Source organism: Coenobita brevimanus, chromosome 94 (assembly GCF_032717465.1).
Source record: "Coenobita brevimanus isolate Jiangsu-jjx chromosome 94, ASM3271746v2, whole genome shotgun sequence".
In the NCBI taxonomy this organism is placed as follows: domain Eukaryota; kingdom Metazoa; phylum Arthropoda; class Malacostraca; order Decapoda; family Coenobitidae; genus Coenobita; species Coenobita brevimanus.
Genome location: NC_137047.1, coordinates 14,732,514 through 14,748,882, shown reverse-complemented (window position 1 = coordinate 14,748,882; position 16,369 = coordinate 14,732,514). Strand labels below are relative to the sequence as shown.

Genomic DNA, 16,369 nt, shown 5'->3' with positions numbered 1-16,369 from the left:
CCACCTCAGCACACACACACACACACACATACATACACCTCTTATCAAGTTACGTGTCCGCCCCTTTATGTAAACGTTTGATGTGCTTTGTCATATCTTACTTATTTAATCACAGTCATGCTCGTCTCTAGGAAAACTTTAGTTCGGGACTTAGAGAAATTTGTCCTGGTATAATTTGAGGGTATGGCGCGTCACTTCTCTCTCTTTCCGGAAATGCCAGAGAAAGGATAACGAGAACATGGATGTGTGTGTGTGTGTGTGTGTGTGTGTGTGTGTGTGTGTGTGTGTGTGTGTGTGTGTGTGTGTGTGTGTGCGGCTCCCTGGCCTAGCGTGACGTCACTCGTAACCTTGGACTGGGTCGCGTAGAGGGCGTACTCGACCCCCTCCAAATCCCCCCATTACCCCCTCCTCTCTCTCTAGCCCACTGCTACCGCCTTACTCCTCTCTTTTCCAAACCATCTCTCCTCTTTTTCCCTCGCAACCTTTCTCTCATCTTCTCGCTACGGATGGCTGGCTTAAGGTCCCAATCAGTGGAAACAATGTTAGGTTATTCAACTTTTTATTTTTTTTTTATTTTTTTTTTTTAATAAGAACCAGGGACGAAAATACCAGAGGGAGAGCAAGAGAACAACATAGCTGTTGATCAGACCCGACTTGAGGGTTACGTGTAGTTTCCCAAATTAGCAAATGCACCTCGGAAACACCCAAGGTTGCATAGCCCTTGGCGCCTTAGGTCTTCTGGCGGTGGGTGTTGGCAAGCTGACTGGTCCACACCTCGCTTGCACTGTTGTCGTGAAGTATTTGATGTTTGTGGTACGCAAGGACAACTACAAATAGCAGACCTGATAAAACATTAACGAAGGACAAGGGCACCACAAAGGGGTACGAGCAAGAGTACGCTAGAACGAAGACAAGTAAACGAGGAGGGGGAACTGTGATGAGGTTGAGACAAAGGGCAGGGGGTTCAAGGTCAGGTGAAGGAGGTGGTCACTCGACAAGAGCGTCGCCTTCAAGTACAGGTCACACCTGCTACCTCTATGCTTGATTCTTTCTTTACCTGCCATCCTCCCTCTGCAGCCTAGGTATTATTCACCTTTGTCACTGTACGAAGTCAGCACTCGTATAACACTCGCTAGGCCAGGGGGCGTTGGGAGGATAATCGGAAGATGGGTTATGGATGAGTGAAGGTGTCGGTAGCGAGAGGAGGTATCAGTAGGACCATTATTACGCCCTGACCCTCCCACTCGCCTCCCTGACCCCTGGCGACTCGTTCTGTATGAAACCCAGGTGGCGCGACTGAGCAGTTTCTTTGTGCTCGGGCACGTCCGCGAGTCATAATAATTTAGCAGAGGAATAAATAGTTCTTTAGCTTGTTGTGATGGGCTCCTGATATCTGGACAAGGACGCGGCAGGGGGTGGGCGAACAGTGAGTGACTGAATGAGAGGAGCATAGCGATAAGATCCATTGTGTGTTTCTTTGTCGTGAACATTAACACACGGCTTTAAAAAGAATATTGATGTACCCACCGATGTCAACCTGGCACAGAGCGGGTGGTGGCAGGTACTATTCACGTCCACCCCTGAGGATTATTGATCAAGCGCTTGGAGGTCGTGGGCGTTGCTTGTGGAGGGGAGCGGGAGGGGCAGGAAGGTAGGGGAGGGACAGTTGTGGAGTCGGGCAGAGCTGGAGCGACGGGAAATGCCTGCGATAAGTGGCGGAGTCGTACGACCAGCTGCTTTGACGGTCACGTAGTCTGTTGCCACGTAATTGTATAAAATCTACACCGTCTGAGGCAGGACAATGCAGGTTGTAGAGGTTTTATTTCTGGGATTTTTCAGTTGCTGTAAGGGGGTAAGACACGTCAGCCAACCAACTATGCCAGGCATGTAGGTGGTTGTTTACCTCCTCACATATTTAAGGTAGTGTACAATTATATATATATATATATATATATATATATATACTGTATATATATATATATATATATATCAATTTATATATATATATATATATATATATATATATATATATATATATATATATACTGTATATGGGCACTGAGCTATGTATATATATATATATATATATATATATATATGGGCACTGAGCTAGACTCCCAAGTTTGAGCCGACGTGAGAGCAGGCAGATGAAGGACTGGCCCGGCCCAGGTGGCTGGTCCTGCCCTGGGACTGAATGGGACCGCCAGCTGAAGGCCAGAACAAAGTGAGGCTGACGTAAGGGACGGCGGTGTGGTCGATGCTGGGGGCTTGGGAAGGGCAGGACCTCGCTACTGGGGCCGCACCGACCTCGCTATATTGGACACCCCTTGCTGCTGATGTTAATTGGACTTGTGATAGTGGAGCCACCGACACTGTCCCGGTGTTCCTGTCGTGCGGGGTTAGTCACAGCCACACACCTGGGGGTTAAACTGCAATGGAACCAAGGAATCTAGTTCCTTAGATAAGTCCCGAGGCTTGAACACGTGGGGGGATATTTTATTTCAAAGAGCGGCCTTGGTGAGGCCCGCTCGCTCTGTCAAGGTCACCAGGCGCGCCAAATTTACCCGCCAAACACACGGCCACTCTGCCAACCAGTCAAACACCGCGCCAGAACCTGCACTCGGCCTGGGCACGTGACAGAAGCATTTCTTGTTAGTCTTAAGATAATGTGTCCTCATCACCAATCTCATTAGGAAGGGTGGGGGGGGGTGAGTAATGATACTTTAAGGTGGCGGGTCTCAGAGGAGATTCCTGGGAAAACTGGCTGGGAGAATCGGCAGGGACTAAGAGGTAGGGATACTTTTCGTCTACCAAGGAATTATTGAAGTTGTCCTGCCGTTCCACTCCTCTAGCCGAGCCACGCGTCCCCATCCCAGACAGGGAGAAAGCCTGCGAGCATCCCAGATGTCAGACTAGCAGCAATTTCCTCCCGGTTCACCTCCCTTCCCCTCCCTCCTTCCTCTCTATTCTTTACTTCACTCTCCCTCCCCCCCTCGCTCCACCTCTTATCCCACTTCTTACATCCTCTCCCCCTTCCCCGCCCCTCTCACCTCACCCCCCTAAGGCGTCGACGGGTGGAGAGCACAAGGCGTCTGGGTAACTCCCTTTCCCAGACGGGGGTGTGAAAGAACTTCGCCATACAAGGAATATTTGTAGCTAGAAACACTTTTTAGCACACTCTATCGTTCAAGCAAATTCTCGAGTATAGTGACTGCTAAGAAGTACTTGAGTGGGAATTTATGCCCCAGCAGCCCTAGTTTAGTGTTAGCAGAGTTGGGAGTGAAAGAGGGCGGGAAGAAGGGTAGAGGAGGGAAGGGAGGGAAGAAAGGATGGAGGAGGGATGGGAGGAAGTGGACGGACACTGCTCAAGGTCGCGGCTGGTGAAGATGACACCCCGACAGTTCCTTTCCTGATTTTCATAGCGTTTCCTGTCCTTCATCCCCTATGGTGTGTAAGTGGGGAGGGGGCAGGTGGTGGGAGAGGGAAGGGGGAAGGATGGTTGGTTGGCTGGCAGCTAACACGATACACAACAGGCAGTCAGGAGGGCTCTGCCTTCTTGTCGTGTGAATGAAAGCAGGATGAGGGTGAGGGTATGGTGGTGGTGGTGGTGGTGATGAAGGGTGAGATGGGGAGAGGGGTGTGTGAGGTAGGGGAGGGTAAAGGGGACCAGCAACAATCGTTCCGGGACACCACCACAAGCTAGACAAAGATCACTGCCGAAAGGGTTATTCGGGCCTCGCCGTCTGCTTCCTCGGGGCACAGCGTGGGCGTGTGTGGGCGGGGAAGGGGAGGGAGACGATTAGAACGAACAGGAACTCAAACACTCGTGAAGGGGTTACTCAGAAGTGTAACAAGGAGGGCCATTTTCTCATTAACCCTGATGTCGGAGTATTCGATGTACATCCGCCTTTATGGCCTAACCAAACCAACCAATAAAACTTCTCCCTTCATCCCATATTTTTCTTTCTCTTATCAAGCTCGCTATATATCATTACTCCGTCTCTCACCCTTTATTTTTCTTTCAGTTTTTCAGCTGTTTATTTTTCTTCACACGTATCAAATCTACCCTAACCTTACTTTCATCTCATGCTTGAGCCCATATTTTTCTTATCTCTTAGCCCAACTTGATCATCCTATTATCCTTTGTCTGCCCAACTCTGATTTTTCTTGCTTGTATCATTACTTAACCTACCACTGGCCAGTCTATCCGAGTTGTCCCTGGTAATATTGCATTGTGCATCCTCTCGTTTCTCTGATTATCTATGCTGGACCACTGAGACGTCCCTCCCCCGCCTGCCTCTCTCCCTCCAGGATAATTTGGAGGTTGTTTGAAGGACGGACGTAAACACCGGGTTATCAGAGGGTATTTGAAGGACATCCGCAAACACTGAGAGCGACTCGGACACGGACGCGGGACAGGACAGGGCAGGGTAGGATAGGACAGAGCAGGATTGGGAAGGGTAGAGTAGATCGCAGCAGGGAAGGGTAGGGTTGGGTAGAGACGGAGAGGACAGGGTAGGGTAGGGAAGGGTTAGATCGGGTAGGACAGGAGAGGAGAGAGATGGGTAGGATTGGGTAGCAGGAGGGCAGGAATGAGAAGGACAGCAGGATAAAGAAGAGAAGGGTAATGGAGTAGGACAGGAGTGGGTTTTAGACCAACAAGAGAAAAATAGCATCGTTGTGGAGAGATGTATATAGGAAAGAGGTGGACAAAGGAAGATGATCAAACAAAATAAAATGAAGGGTAGGCAAACAGGAATAAATATACACACACACACAATATATATGTGTATATATATATATATATATATATATATATATATATATATATATATATATATATATATATATATATATATATATATATGTGTATATATATATATATATATATATATATATACAGTAATTTTACGTTACATCCCTACATTATCCGGCAAATCACACACACACACACACACACACAGACACACACAGCGACAGAGGTGGAGACTGGGCATTGCGTGGTCCGTCGGATTTATAATTAACTCGACGTTCTGCGTAGCGTGTTGGTCTGGTTGTGGCCTTGGAAGTTTAGGGTGGCCAGGAAGGGCGGCGGGTAGGGTGTGGGACGAGGGAGGAGGGAGGGGGTGAAAGTGAGGAAGATAAAGGAGGAGGAAAAAGGGAAGAGGGAGGGAGCGGTGGTTGCTGGTGCACAGTCTGTTTCCCACTGATGTGGCATGGTTGTTTTGTTTACAGGAATGACAAAGCACGTCTGACTAGCTTGGCAACCATTTAGTATTTTGGGTAGGAAAAATTATGTTCGGTTAAGAGTATAAATGTAGGTCAAAGCATGAAATGCAGTGTAAAGTAGCACGTGTTTATATATGAATATACTGATGTGGTCATAATGAAAACGTAACTAACCGTATTATTTCTTCTTCCTCAGGCCTGCCCCCTCAACCCCCGGCCAGTGCCACTACATGGACAACAGGAGTTGGTGCAAGACTTCAGTGAGCGCTTCTCACCTGCAATCCGCGGAGTTGTTGAGTTCGCCAAGCGTCTTCCTGGGTTCCAGCAGTTGCCTCAGGAGGACCAGGTTACACTGCTGAAAGCAGGCGTGTTTGAGGTGCTGTTGGTGAGGCTGGCAGCCATGTTTGATGCTCGCAGCAACACAATGCTGTGCCTGAATGGTCAGCTGCTGCGACGTGAGGCCCTCCACACCTCTGTCAATGCCCGCTTCCTCGTTGACTCCATGTTTGACTTTGCTGAGCGTGTCAACAGCCTGAACCTGAGTGATGCAGAGCTAGCTTGCTTCTGTGCTGTGGTAGTGCTGGCACCAGACCGCCCTGGCCTGCGCAACGCTGAGTTAGTGGAACGTGTGCAGCGCTGCCTCGTTAACTGTCTCCAGGCAGTGGTCAACAAACATCACCCAGAGAACCCCAGTCTCCAGCGTGAATTACTTTTAAAGATCCCAGACCTCCGCACACTCAACACTCTGCACTCAGAGAAGCTACTCAAGTACAAGATGACAGAGCACACAGCGGCTACAACAGGGCCTTGGGATGATTCACGCTCCTCCTGGAGCATGGAACAGGAGAGCAGCGTAGGCTCCCCTTCATCATCCTGTGCTGCAGAGGAAGCTATGCGTTCCCCAGTATCCTGCTCAGAGTCCATGTATTCAGGGGAATCTGCCAGTTCAGGAGAGTCATTATGTGGGAGTGAAGTGTCTGGTTACACAGAACTACGACCACCCTTCCCTCATGCCCGTCGCCGTCAAGACAACTCTGAAGGGGCTTCATCTGGGGACGAGGCTGCAGAGTCCATGCTCAAGTGTCCATTCAGCAAGAGGAAGTCAGACAGCCCAGATGACTCAGGCATAGAGAGTGGGACTGACCGTAGTGACAAACTATCCTCACCGTCCGTGTGCTCATCCCCTCGTTCCTCCATTGATGAGAAGAGTGAAGAGGACAGAGAAGAGGACATGTCGGTGCTGCGTCGTGCATTACAGGCCCCACCAATCATCAACACTGACCTACTCATGGAGGAGGCTTACAAGCCACATAAGAAGTTCAGGGCTCTGCGGCGAGAGGAGGAGCCCCACTCATCTCAGCCCACCCCCTCTCTGCTGGCCCAGACCCTTGCACAGCCACCTCAGACCTCCTCATCATCACTGGCAGCCACACACGCAACTCTGGCCTCAACGTTATGCAGCCCAAGTTTGGCGGCCTCACACTCCACGCTTGCCAGGACACTCCTGGAAGGCTCAAAGATCTCTGAGGATGCCATGCGTCGTGCGGACCTCTTACACTCCATGATTATGCGCACTGAAGTCCGTGAGAGGCTGCCTCCCAACACCCGTGTGTCCCCTGCCCCATACTATGTACCCCAGCCTGCCATGGACCGCCTCCAACCCCCTGTATCATGGTCTGGGGGTTCAAGAGTCAGCGTCACCCCCAACAGCAGCAGCAGCAGCGGAAGTGGTGGCTTGAGTCCCATGCAACCCACCGTAACGGCCCAGCCTAGAATCCACCTTCTGACCACACCCACGCCATCCCGTTACTATGAGCCCAGGATGTCCACTACACCTGTAGGCCTTGGGGCGCAACCCTCTGCCTCCCCAGACGTGAATGCCCCTTCACCCTCACAGCCTGCACTACATCCATCAGGTATGGGTGCTCAACCACAGCAGAGGTCAACTACGTCATCGCCAATGGTGGAACTGCAGGTCGATATTGCTGATTCACAGCCGCTCAACCTATCCAAAAAGACGCCGCCTCCAACCCCACAAGAGTTCGTCCTGGAGGCGTAATGCAGGGCTGGGCAGCGTGACCCAAGTACAAAGCCACTGTGTGGCCCCGATATTCTCACTCTCAGGCGGACAGACGATAGAGCGAGCAGCACTGGCGGCCTTAGTGCCGCAGGTTAGCAAAGAGAGGAGGAATGGAGGACGTGCCGCCGTGTGTGCTGGAGGGTCCTGGAGCATGCGGTGCCACGGGGCGCAACTGCGCGCAGCACCGGTGATGGAATAATCCACCGCCTGCTCCCGACCCGCCCACACCAGCACGTCCCACCCACCGGACAGGGGCAGCGGGCGTCAGTCTAAACCCGCCCACAGCTAGGGCCACTCCAGGAGGCCCCACTGCATGCCCGCCCTGCCCTGCCCCGCCCCGCCCTGCCCAGCTTGTGAGGTGGAGCAGCACAAGTGTGAGGCCGGGCCAGAGCCTAGTTATGTACCTAGTTCAGTATTCATCGCCTCATGCCGCCTCACCCTCGCGAGTCTCACCCCGTGGACCAGAGTCACCCATCACTCATCACTCACCTCTCATTGATAGATCTCGATGTCATTATTATTATTATTATTTAGCCCAGTGTCTGGCGAACTGTTTGTTATGTCATCATCATTATTATTATTGTCAATATTATTATTGCCATTGCATCATGCTAGTTCTTACTGTAATCTTATGAACATAAGTTTGTCATAACAAATAGTTCCACCGTGTGCTTGTATGTACATTTTTGTAATATTTGGGAGTTCAAATTTTGAGTCTTAAAATAAATGTGCAAAATAAAATCACATATTTCCTTTGCCAAGCTTTAGTATTAGGTGATGAACATGTAAAAAAAAAAAATACATTTTGCAGTTACTGAACAGAACGACATTCGTAATGCTAGAGAATTGCCTCTCATAATGTTTACATTTCTTTAATCTCATTTTCCATGCATTAGTGACTGCATAAAGAACTGAAGAAGTCCTATATAAAAGTAAAGCAAAAGAAAAAAAAATCAGATACCCACTTCAACTAATGATTATAAACTTACACTAAGGAAAAAGCTACTCCTAACAAAGGGAAAAATGAAACCTGAATTTCATGAAACTGCGTGTCGTAAATTAAGCAAGATATATGACCAAACATTGCTTGATACGAAAGGGACTGAATTAACACAATGATGTTCACCTGATACAGCTAAGAATAGTACACAGGAAATTATAGTATTGTACTTACAAAAATAGATCACATTACCTTTGATAACAACCAGATTTACAGAATATGAGAAATATGATTTTAAATAATGAAAGTTTATATAGGGTGTTTCAAAATTTTTTTCTCATTGGCACCTGAACCACAGTGCAGGCCATAAGAGATGAATGCAACGAAATCAGTCTCATTATAGCCTAAATGGTGCTTAGTTTGAGCAGAAAGTGTAATGAAGGAAAATTTAGCATAACCCAAAAGAGAACGGACTTTTGAAACACACTATATCCCAGCACTATATATAAAAAAAAAAAAAAAAAAGGCATATGCAAGCTTACAGCTGCGGTCAATAGTTCCTTTACACATACTCATACTTTTCTAACCCAAGGAGATCTTACTAAAATAATACTTCAACATTTCCGAGCCTTAGATGTGTGAAGAAATTATCGACCGGGACTGCAGGCTCAAAATTACTGACTGGTGAATATCATAATTGACAAAATCTATAATAGTATTACAAAAGAAGGCAAGCATAGGAACCATCACAAGGAACAAATGTACGAGGCAGGGTTTAATGAGGTGATAGGATGCAAAAATGTAAAAGAGAGAGAGAGAGAGAGAAAGCACAGAGGTAAGAGAGGGCACGAATGTAATAACAGTCACAAAAGTAAGAGCAGAAAAGAGAATACAAGGAGGTGGGAATACAAAAGTAAAAGAAGGCATAATGGTAAGAGAGAAAAAAATAAGAGAACATGGAAGAAAATGAACTTAAAACGAGGACAAAACTGTGAGAAAGTACAAAATAAAGCAAAAGTAAGAAAGAACAAAAACGTAAGAGAAAGAAGAGAATAGGAACGTGAGAGAACACAAGAATAAAGGAGAAAACGATATAATATAAAGAACAAAAAATAAGAGAGAACACAAAATTCAGAAAGCAGAAGAGTAAGAAATGGGCACCAAACTAATTAATGATACACTGGCAAAAAAAATGAAGGAGCCTCTAACACAACTATAAAGGTAAACAAATGCAGTACCTATTGCAACAAATGTATAAAAAACAAAGGCATAAGACAGCATGAGAATAATACAAGAAACTAATACACCGAACAAAAAACACAAACCAAAACGATACACTGACAAAATAAATCAAATTTATCACAAAAGAGGCAGACCTTGCAGACAGAGGGCCGTATCCTCGTTGGCCAAGGAGACTCACTACCGCCTCTTCCTTACCAGTTTATTTCCTGCTTATAACACCTGGATATTCTCTTGCACTTGCCTGGATGAAAAGAATTTATATAACACACAAGAGAAAATTAAGCTGTAATGTGAAAAGTAAATCGAAGTATATTATCCAAACTCTGTATGAAAAGAGATAACACACATGATACAGTAGTATGAATGTGCAACACTTTATATATATATATATATATATATATATACAAGGTGAAGGAAGAAATGGTTACAGCCTTTTAACTTCATGAAAATACGGCCCAAAGAAAGATATAATTAGGTCCCATCGTTTTCCGTATATTATTTAACTTCATTTATTTAAAGAAACAGAAGGTATGGAAAGTACTTTTTTAAAACATCTCTTGCACAACAGCAGGCTGGTCAGTGAAAATGAAGGTATGATAAAAGGTAATCTAGTGGCTTCGGATATTTCGTAAAATCTCTTCCAAAGCGATGTATTCTTCACATTACACTCAACATTCTCTTCTGTATAACTGGTGCAAACTTGGTCGATATTAAAGCAGTAAAAACATTAAAGAAGAGAATGGAAAGGTGTAATATGCAAAATAAGTCGTTATAAGAGAGGTTCCTCGAAGTCTCCTATACCACGAGAGCACACACACATACACACACACACACACAGGCTCAGCACGCAAGAGAGAACCAGACAGCCCTGTATGAGATCAGTTGCATAAATGCATACATAAAGGATGAAGAAACAGGTATTTACCAATTCTCTGCGATGACGTCTTTTGCAGTTCGGTCTCCCTGTCTCCGGGCGATTATAATTCTTTGCCTTGGGAGAGACTCTTCAGCTTGTAACGATTAATATAGTTTTACTAAGCCCTCTTTCAATCCTAGAGGTATCTCGCAAGCTGAAGTAAATCGTCTGGAGGCATCACGACTTAGACAGGATAAGACGTCATTGTACGGAAAAGAATTCAGTTTAAAATACAATAATGCACATACAGTGACTCAGAAACACACACACACACACACACACACACACACACACACACACACGATGAAGCAAGGAAACACTGCTATAAATACCAACGCACACGCAAATACTTAACAAGGTAACACAGAGCAACTTCTATTATTACAAACTATATATATATATATATATATATGTATGTATGTAAGCAGCACCTGGCGGAAACGTTGACTTCCGGTTCCACTCTGGCCTGAAGACACACACTTCCGGGGTGAAGGGAGGGCGAGGCAGGCAGGCAGGCAGGCGGGGTTAAGCAGAAATAGTGAGGCAGGCTACGCGACGTCCTGCCTGCCTTCTCGTCTGGCGGAAGTAATATGACCTCCTCCTTGCTTAACCTCAACCTGCTTTTATTTTTTCCTTCCTGTCACTAGCCTTCCATCATAACCGCCTCTCTCATGTTCCTCATTGATTCCCTGTTTGCCTCCAGTGCACGGTAACCTACGACTTACCAAAATTCTATATATTCCTCCCTTAGTAAAATATGTTTTTATCTCAGTCTGTGATATGTTTTAATCATCAGCCTTCGACGGTAACCTTTTCTCTCATCTTCCTCGTTCACTGTGTTCCAGAAATTCACAAGTTAACTTGTGACTAAAATTGTTTATCTCAGTTAGCATGATCTCTCTTCTTACAAACAGCCTTGGAAGATTATCTTTTCCCTCTCCTTCCTCGATGACTCTCTGAAATGGACAAAATAGCTTACTAAAATATACCTCTTGTAACAAAACTTGCTCCTACAGCAACAAAAATTTCCCACAGAAGATACTGCACTTTCTCCTTGCCTTGTCTATCCTGTGAAAAGAAAATCTCAGTTACGACAAAGAATCGATCATAAGTCTGTATATCGACTTCCTGACCTTCCCGCATTCCCTTCCCCTCCCCCCTTCTCTCCTCGTAACCAGTCCTGCCATAATATCCAATAACCTACGCTGCATTTTTTTTTTTCTTAACACCAGCCTTCGATGATAGCCTTGTACTCTCATCTTCCTCACTGACTTACTATGTGTCTGAAATTCACAATAAATTACAATAATATTCCTCTAGTAACTAATACTGTTTCAGTATGATCTCCTCCAAGCATAGACTAATAACCCTGAAGATGCATTTTTTCCCACTATACCCTTGTTACTCTAACGGCCTAAAATTGCCATCTTTCCATCTTGAATGCAGATTTTAACAAGAAATTAAGACTAGAACATAGCGCTCGTCACGAAGTAGTGCTATGGAAATGATGTAGAGCCTTAGTATTGTCTCTTTCTGCCGCTGAGCTACACGAAATAGGTCACAAAAGAGTTATGGTAAAGAGTGTATGCCAACCTTCGACGATGTTGATCTCCTCTCGTCTTCCTTGCTGATTTCCTCTGTATCTTAGTTTTACACCTCCTCTTCCCCCCCCTGCCCAGCCTCACTCTGCCCAACCACTGCCTAACCTGTCCTGTCGTCATATCTTTGCCTAACCTGTGCCACTCTTGCCTAACCCTTCCCCGCCGTGTTACAGTCTCACTGACGTCACCTTACTGATTTTTGTCTCCATCGCCTCTTAGCCTTCACGTCACACACACACACACACACACACACACACACACACCTCGCCTGCCTTGCTTCAAATGTCTTGAGAGAGAGAAAGAGAGAGAGAGCATGCCTTAGAGTCTTGCGTGAACAGTACTGTATGTGGGTATTTCACAGGAACCAGTGGTCAATGTCTCATTAATAATTACTGTAAATATCATCTAACAATATTTCTCAAGCACAACAAAAATCTCCTAGGCACAACATATTCCTCTTACATTTAACATATCGCCACGTTGAGGAAAACCTTGGTAAGGTTGTATTTCTCCATCTGTATGATATTTGCTATGGCCTCCAAATCTCTTTGTTACCGTTTTCAATTGTCTGGCTGATTTATTTCCGGGTATCCTCTTTAAATTCTTTTACTGAAATGTTTTTATTCAAGTAAATAAGACGGAACGTCGAGAATAACTCTGCACAACACAAAGCTTACGACAAATTTACTTTTTAAAAAAAGTGGTAAGCCGGCAACACCAGAAAAAATGAGGACCGTACCTGAGTCAAGACTGTGAGTCGTGAAACGCTTCGAGGGGAGTGCTGAATCTAGCAAGCGAACCAGATTTGCAGCTCATTTCACCTCGTGTCAAGGTTCAGACGAACTGCTGAGATCAGAGGTGCGGTACGGCGGCCGCATAGAGAGCATCAGGAGTGTACTTGTTTTTGGTGATGTTTTTCGAGTATTCGCGCAATATTAGGAATTCCCTGGGACGACGAATGATAAAGAAGTAATTAAGGCATGCCAGAAAGTCACCAAGAGGGCCACAAGCGGCGTGGATGGAATTGGAAGTGCAAAAACGGAGGATGACGTTAATGAAGCCATAAACGCAGACCATCCATCTGAGGATCTCCCACTCGCCACCAGCCAGCCGAGGGCAGAAGGTATGGTTACGAGTGGTTTTGTTCAGCCATAGACGCAATGAATTTGGTTGTTGGCGATATTTAGGATTTTGGCGTTGAATTATAGACTCTCTCTCTCTCTCTCTCTCTCTCTCTCTCTCTCTCTCTCTCTCTCTCTCTCTTCGGAGCCGACTTGTACTCGTATTTTAGACTGTTACTTGAAGTCGTGAAGGCCTGAACTGTACTTAATCTTTGTTTCATGCGTCGGTGCTCGGACTACAGTTAGGATAAGTATGTTACTGAGTCGTGTGTGTGTGTGTGTGTGTGTGTGTGTGTGTGTGTGTGTGTGTGTGTGTGTGTGTGTGTGTGTGTGTGTGTGGTCGACGATAGCACATTAGTTAATAATAAAGCATTCCCGGAAACACACACACACACTCACACACACACACACAATGGGAATGTAAAATGTTTCGATTAAAGTATAAACTGGTCAGCCAAGGCCATAGCACTGAACAATGTCTGTTGGTGACACATTTTCTTAACGGAATGTTTAAACCTGTGAACACAGTTTACCCCTTCACCTTTTTACTCCACTTCCTCTCCTCCCCTCCTCCTCCTCCTCCCTCTCCTCCCATACCCCATTTTAACAACTCGCATTCCCACCTCCCTCACTTCGTCGCCTTCCTGCACACAGTCATCATCATCATCATTACCCTAACCACGTATCTCACTACCAGAGATAATGATCTTGATGCGCTCATGAATCATTCGTTCAGGTTAGCAGCAGTCTTGCCCTGTCTGTCCCCTCTCCCCCGTGGTTGTTTCATATGTCTGTACCCCCTTTCTGTATCCCCCCCTTCCCCTCATCCTATATCTGTCCTCACCTCGTCCGTTCCCATCTTACCCCTCATTCCCTCACCATATCTACCCCCACCGTTGTTGTTTCTCCCTCATCCTGGATGCCTGTCCCCCTCCTCGGCTTCTGTTCCCACAAAATATATCCCCACTATGCCTGCCCCTTCTTGTTTGTCACCCACCATATCTTCTCACCTCTGCCTCTTCCCTTCCCGCTCCCAGTGTGTCTGTGCCCCTCCCCCCCCCCTTTTGTCTGCCTCGTTCTGTCTGACCCTTCACGTGTCTGTCTTCTCCCCACCATGTATACTTTCAGTTTCAGTCTCCGGGCCCCCGTATCTGCGCACTCCTCTGCTATTTATTTGTACGTCCCTCACTCACTCCTTCCCCGATCTTCACTCTTTCCCATCCCCATATACGCCTTTCCCCAGTATCTGCTCTCCCTTTGTTCCCTCCTCCCCGTTCTCCACACCAGTCTCCTTAATGAAATACAGGGATGGTTGTGCTAGTGTATCCCAGGTGTGATCTTGGTTCCCTCCCGCAGTCACTGCATTGCTGCGCTGGCCAGTCACTAACCCCTAAATTCCAGCACCTGAATAATGTTGTATGGTGGTGGTAGGAATAAAGTCCTTTCAGCCCGAGGACTTTTTTCATTTTGGTGATATCCTTTCGACCCGAGGACGCCACTTATTTCATTTTGGTGACATTATCCTCTTTTTGTTCGAGGATGCTTTTATTGCATTCTTGCTGCCTGCAGACGATTTTTATTAATTATGAGAGTCTCTTAGTACCGAAGAAGTTAACGAAGGTAACAAATGGCCTCTCCGGTTAGACAAACCTGAAGGGTAGCAAGAAAAACTGAAGCCCTCGGGATGAAGAGGTTACGTTATGATACACATGCACACACACTCATCAAAGAAAATCCTTTAGTTATACACATACCCACTTTTTTTTTTTTTTAAGATGTGCACACTGATAACTACACACGACCAGGAGAACAACTTCATCCGTCTGTACATCCTGAATAGACAGGTTAGAAAATATTCTCAGTTAGCGTCTCGTGTGCAGTAAGTGTATGCTTCCTAGTTTGATTAATGCCATGCATATAAAAAAAAACTATATAAAATATACTATCCACTTAGATTTCATATTTGCCTGACGAAATCAACGCGAGCAGCAACAACGCTGTTTGTGAAACCACCTGGCCAAAATCTGATCAACTGCTCATGCATACACATCTACGTACGGACGCACATGCGCACACAAATGACAACGTGTGGCGTGTGAATGTTTAAAGAGCATTATTTGAATAGTATGTACTACGCAACTTTAACACGGACAAATAGTTAATGCCAGGATAATAATGAATATATATAACTATCATCTAAACATAATCTCAAGCATAATATAAAGACCCCAGACACTGATCATATCCCTCTCTTCTTATTGGTCGCGACGTATCCACCATAAACACTCACCGGGCCATAATCAAGGCTCCGTCTCCTCTACAGGAGGAGAAAATCTACAAACAACAACAACAACAACTGGTCGCGACGTTAAAATTTGTCTGTGTATAACTTGGCCTCTAAAACACTTAACGTTTCCTCATGTTTTGGTTTCTTGGTATTCTCTTTACATTCTTTCATCAAAAATTGTTGTTGAAATAACTGCCACAATGCATTGAAAAAAAAAAAAAATCTTTTAGACAAAGTTTACAGGAAATTTTCTAATCAAAGAAACTGGGAAGCAAAGTGCATCATAGAAAATGCGGATCGTACCAGTATCAAGACACCGAGTCGTGAGATGCATAGGGGTGGATCGCTCGAGTCCAGCTGACGAACCTGAATCACGTCTCATTTCGGCCCGATACAGAGTCAGGCGAGAGCGGAGGTACAGTATGGTGACCGCCTGGAGAGCATCTAGAGTGTATTTGTTTGTAGTGACGTTTTCTTAATTTTCGCGCTATTATAGCTTATCCAAGAGACAACTAGTGATGATTAACGAACAAGGAGTAATTAACGAGTACCAGGAGATCATTAAGAGGATCACAAGCGCCCTACATGATACTAGAAGTGCAGAAATGGGATGACGGAAGCCAAGAACGCAGGCCATCCATCCGAGCATCCCTCCTTCACTCGCCACCAGCCAACCGCGGGCAAAAGGTATGGTTACGAGTGGCGTTGTTCAGCCAAGGACGGGGAGAATGTGGGTCTTTTTTCATTTTTTTCATAGTTTGGTATTACAGAATCGCCTTTTTTTTCCCCGACGCAATTACGATTGACTTGTATATGAGATTGCTACTTGTAATCGTAAACATGATAGGCCAGTAGTATGCATTGTATTTTTATCTATTGTATTTCTTGTTAACGGCGCGCGCGCGCGCGTGTAATTCACCGGGTCGGTCAGGATCACTTGATGGTCGTAATCG

The 16,369-nt window shown here is 45.8% G+C and overlaps 1 protein-coding gene across 1 annotated transcript in view; it reads left to right on the top strand.

Moving 5' to 3' along the window:
* Positions 1-8,039, top strand: part of LOC145412926 (ecdysone-inducible protein E75-like) — a 503,619-nt gene extending 495,580 nt beyond the window's left edge. Inside the window, exon 5 of the mRNA XM_080282730.1 lies at positions 5,426-8,039. Coding sequence (XP_080138856.1) covers positions 5,426-7,288 — 1,863 coding nt within the window. The 3' untranslated portion in view covers positions 7,289-8,039. The remainder of the gene's footprint in view (positions 1-5,425) is intronic.
* The last annotated feature ends 8,330 nt before the right edge of the window (positions 8,040-16,369 follow it).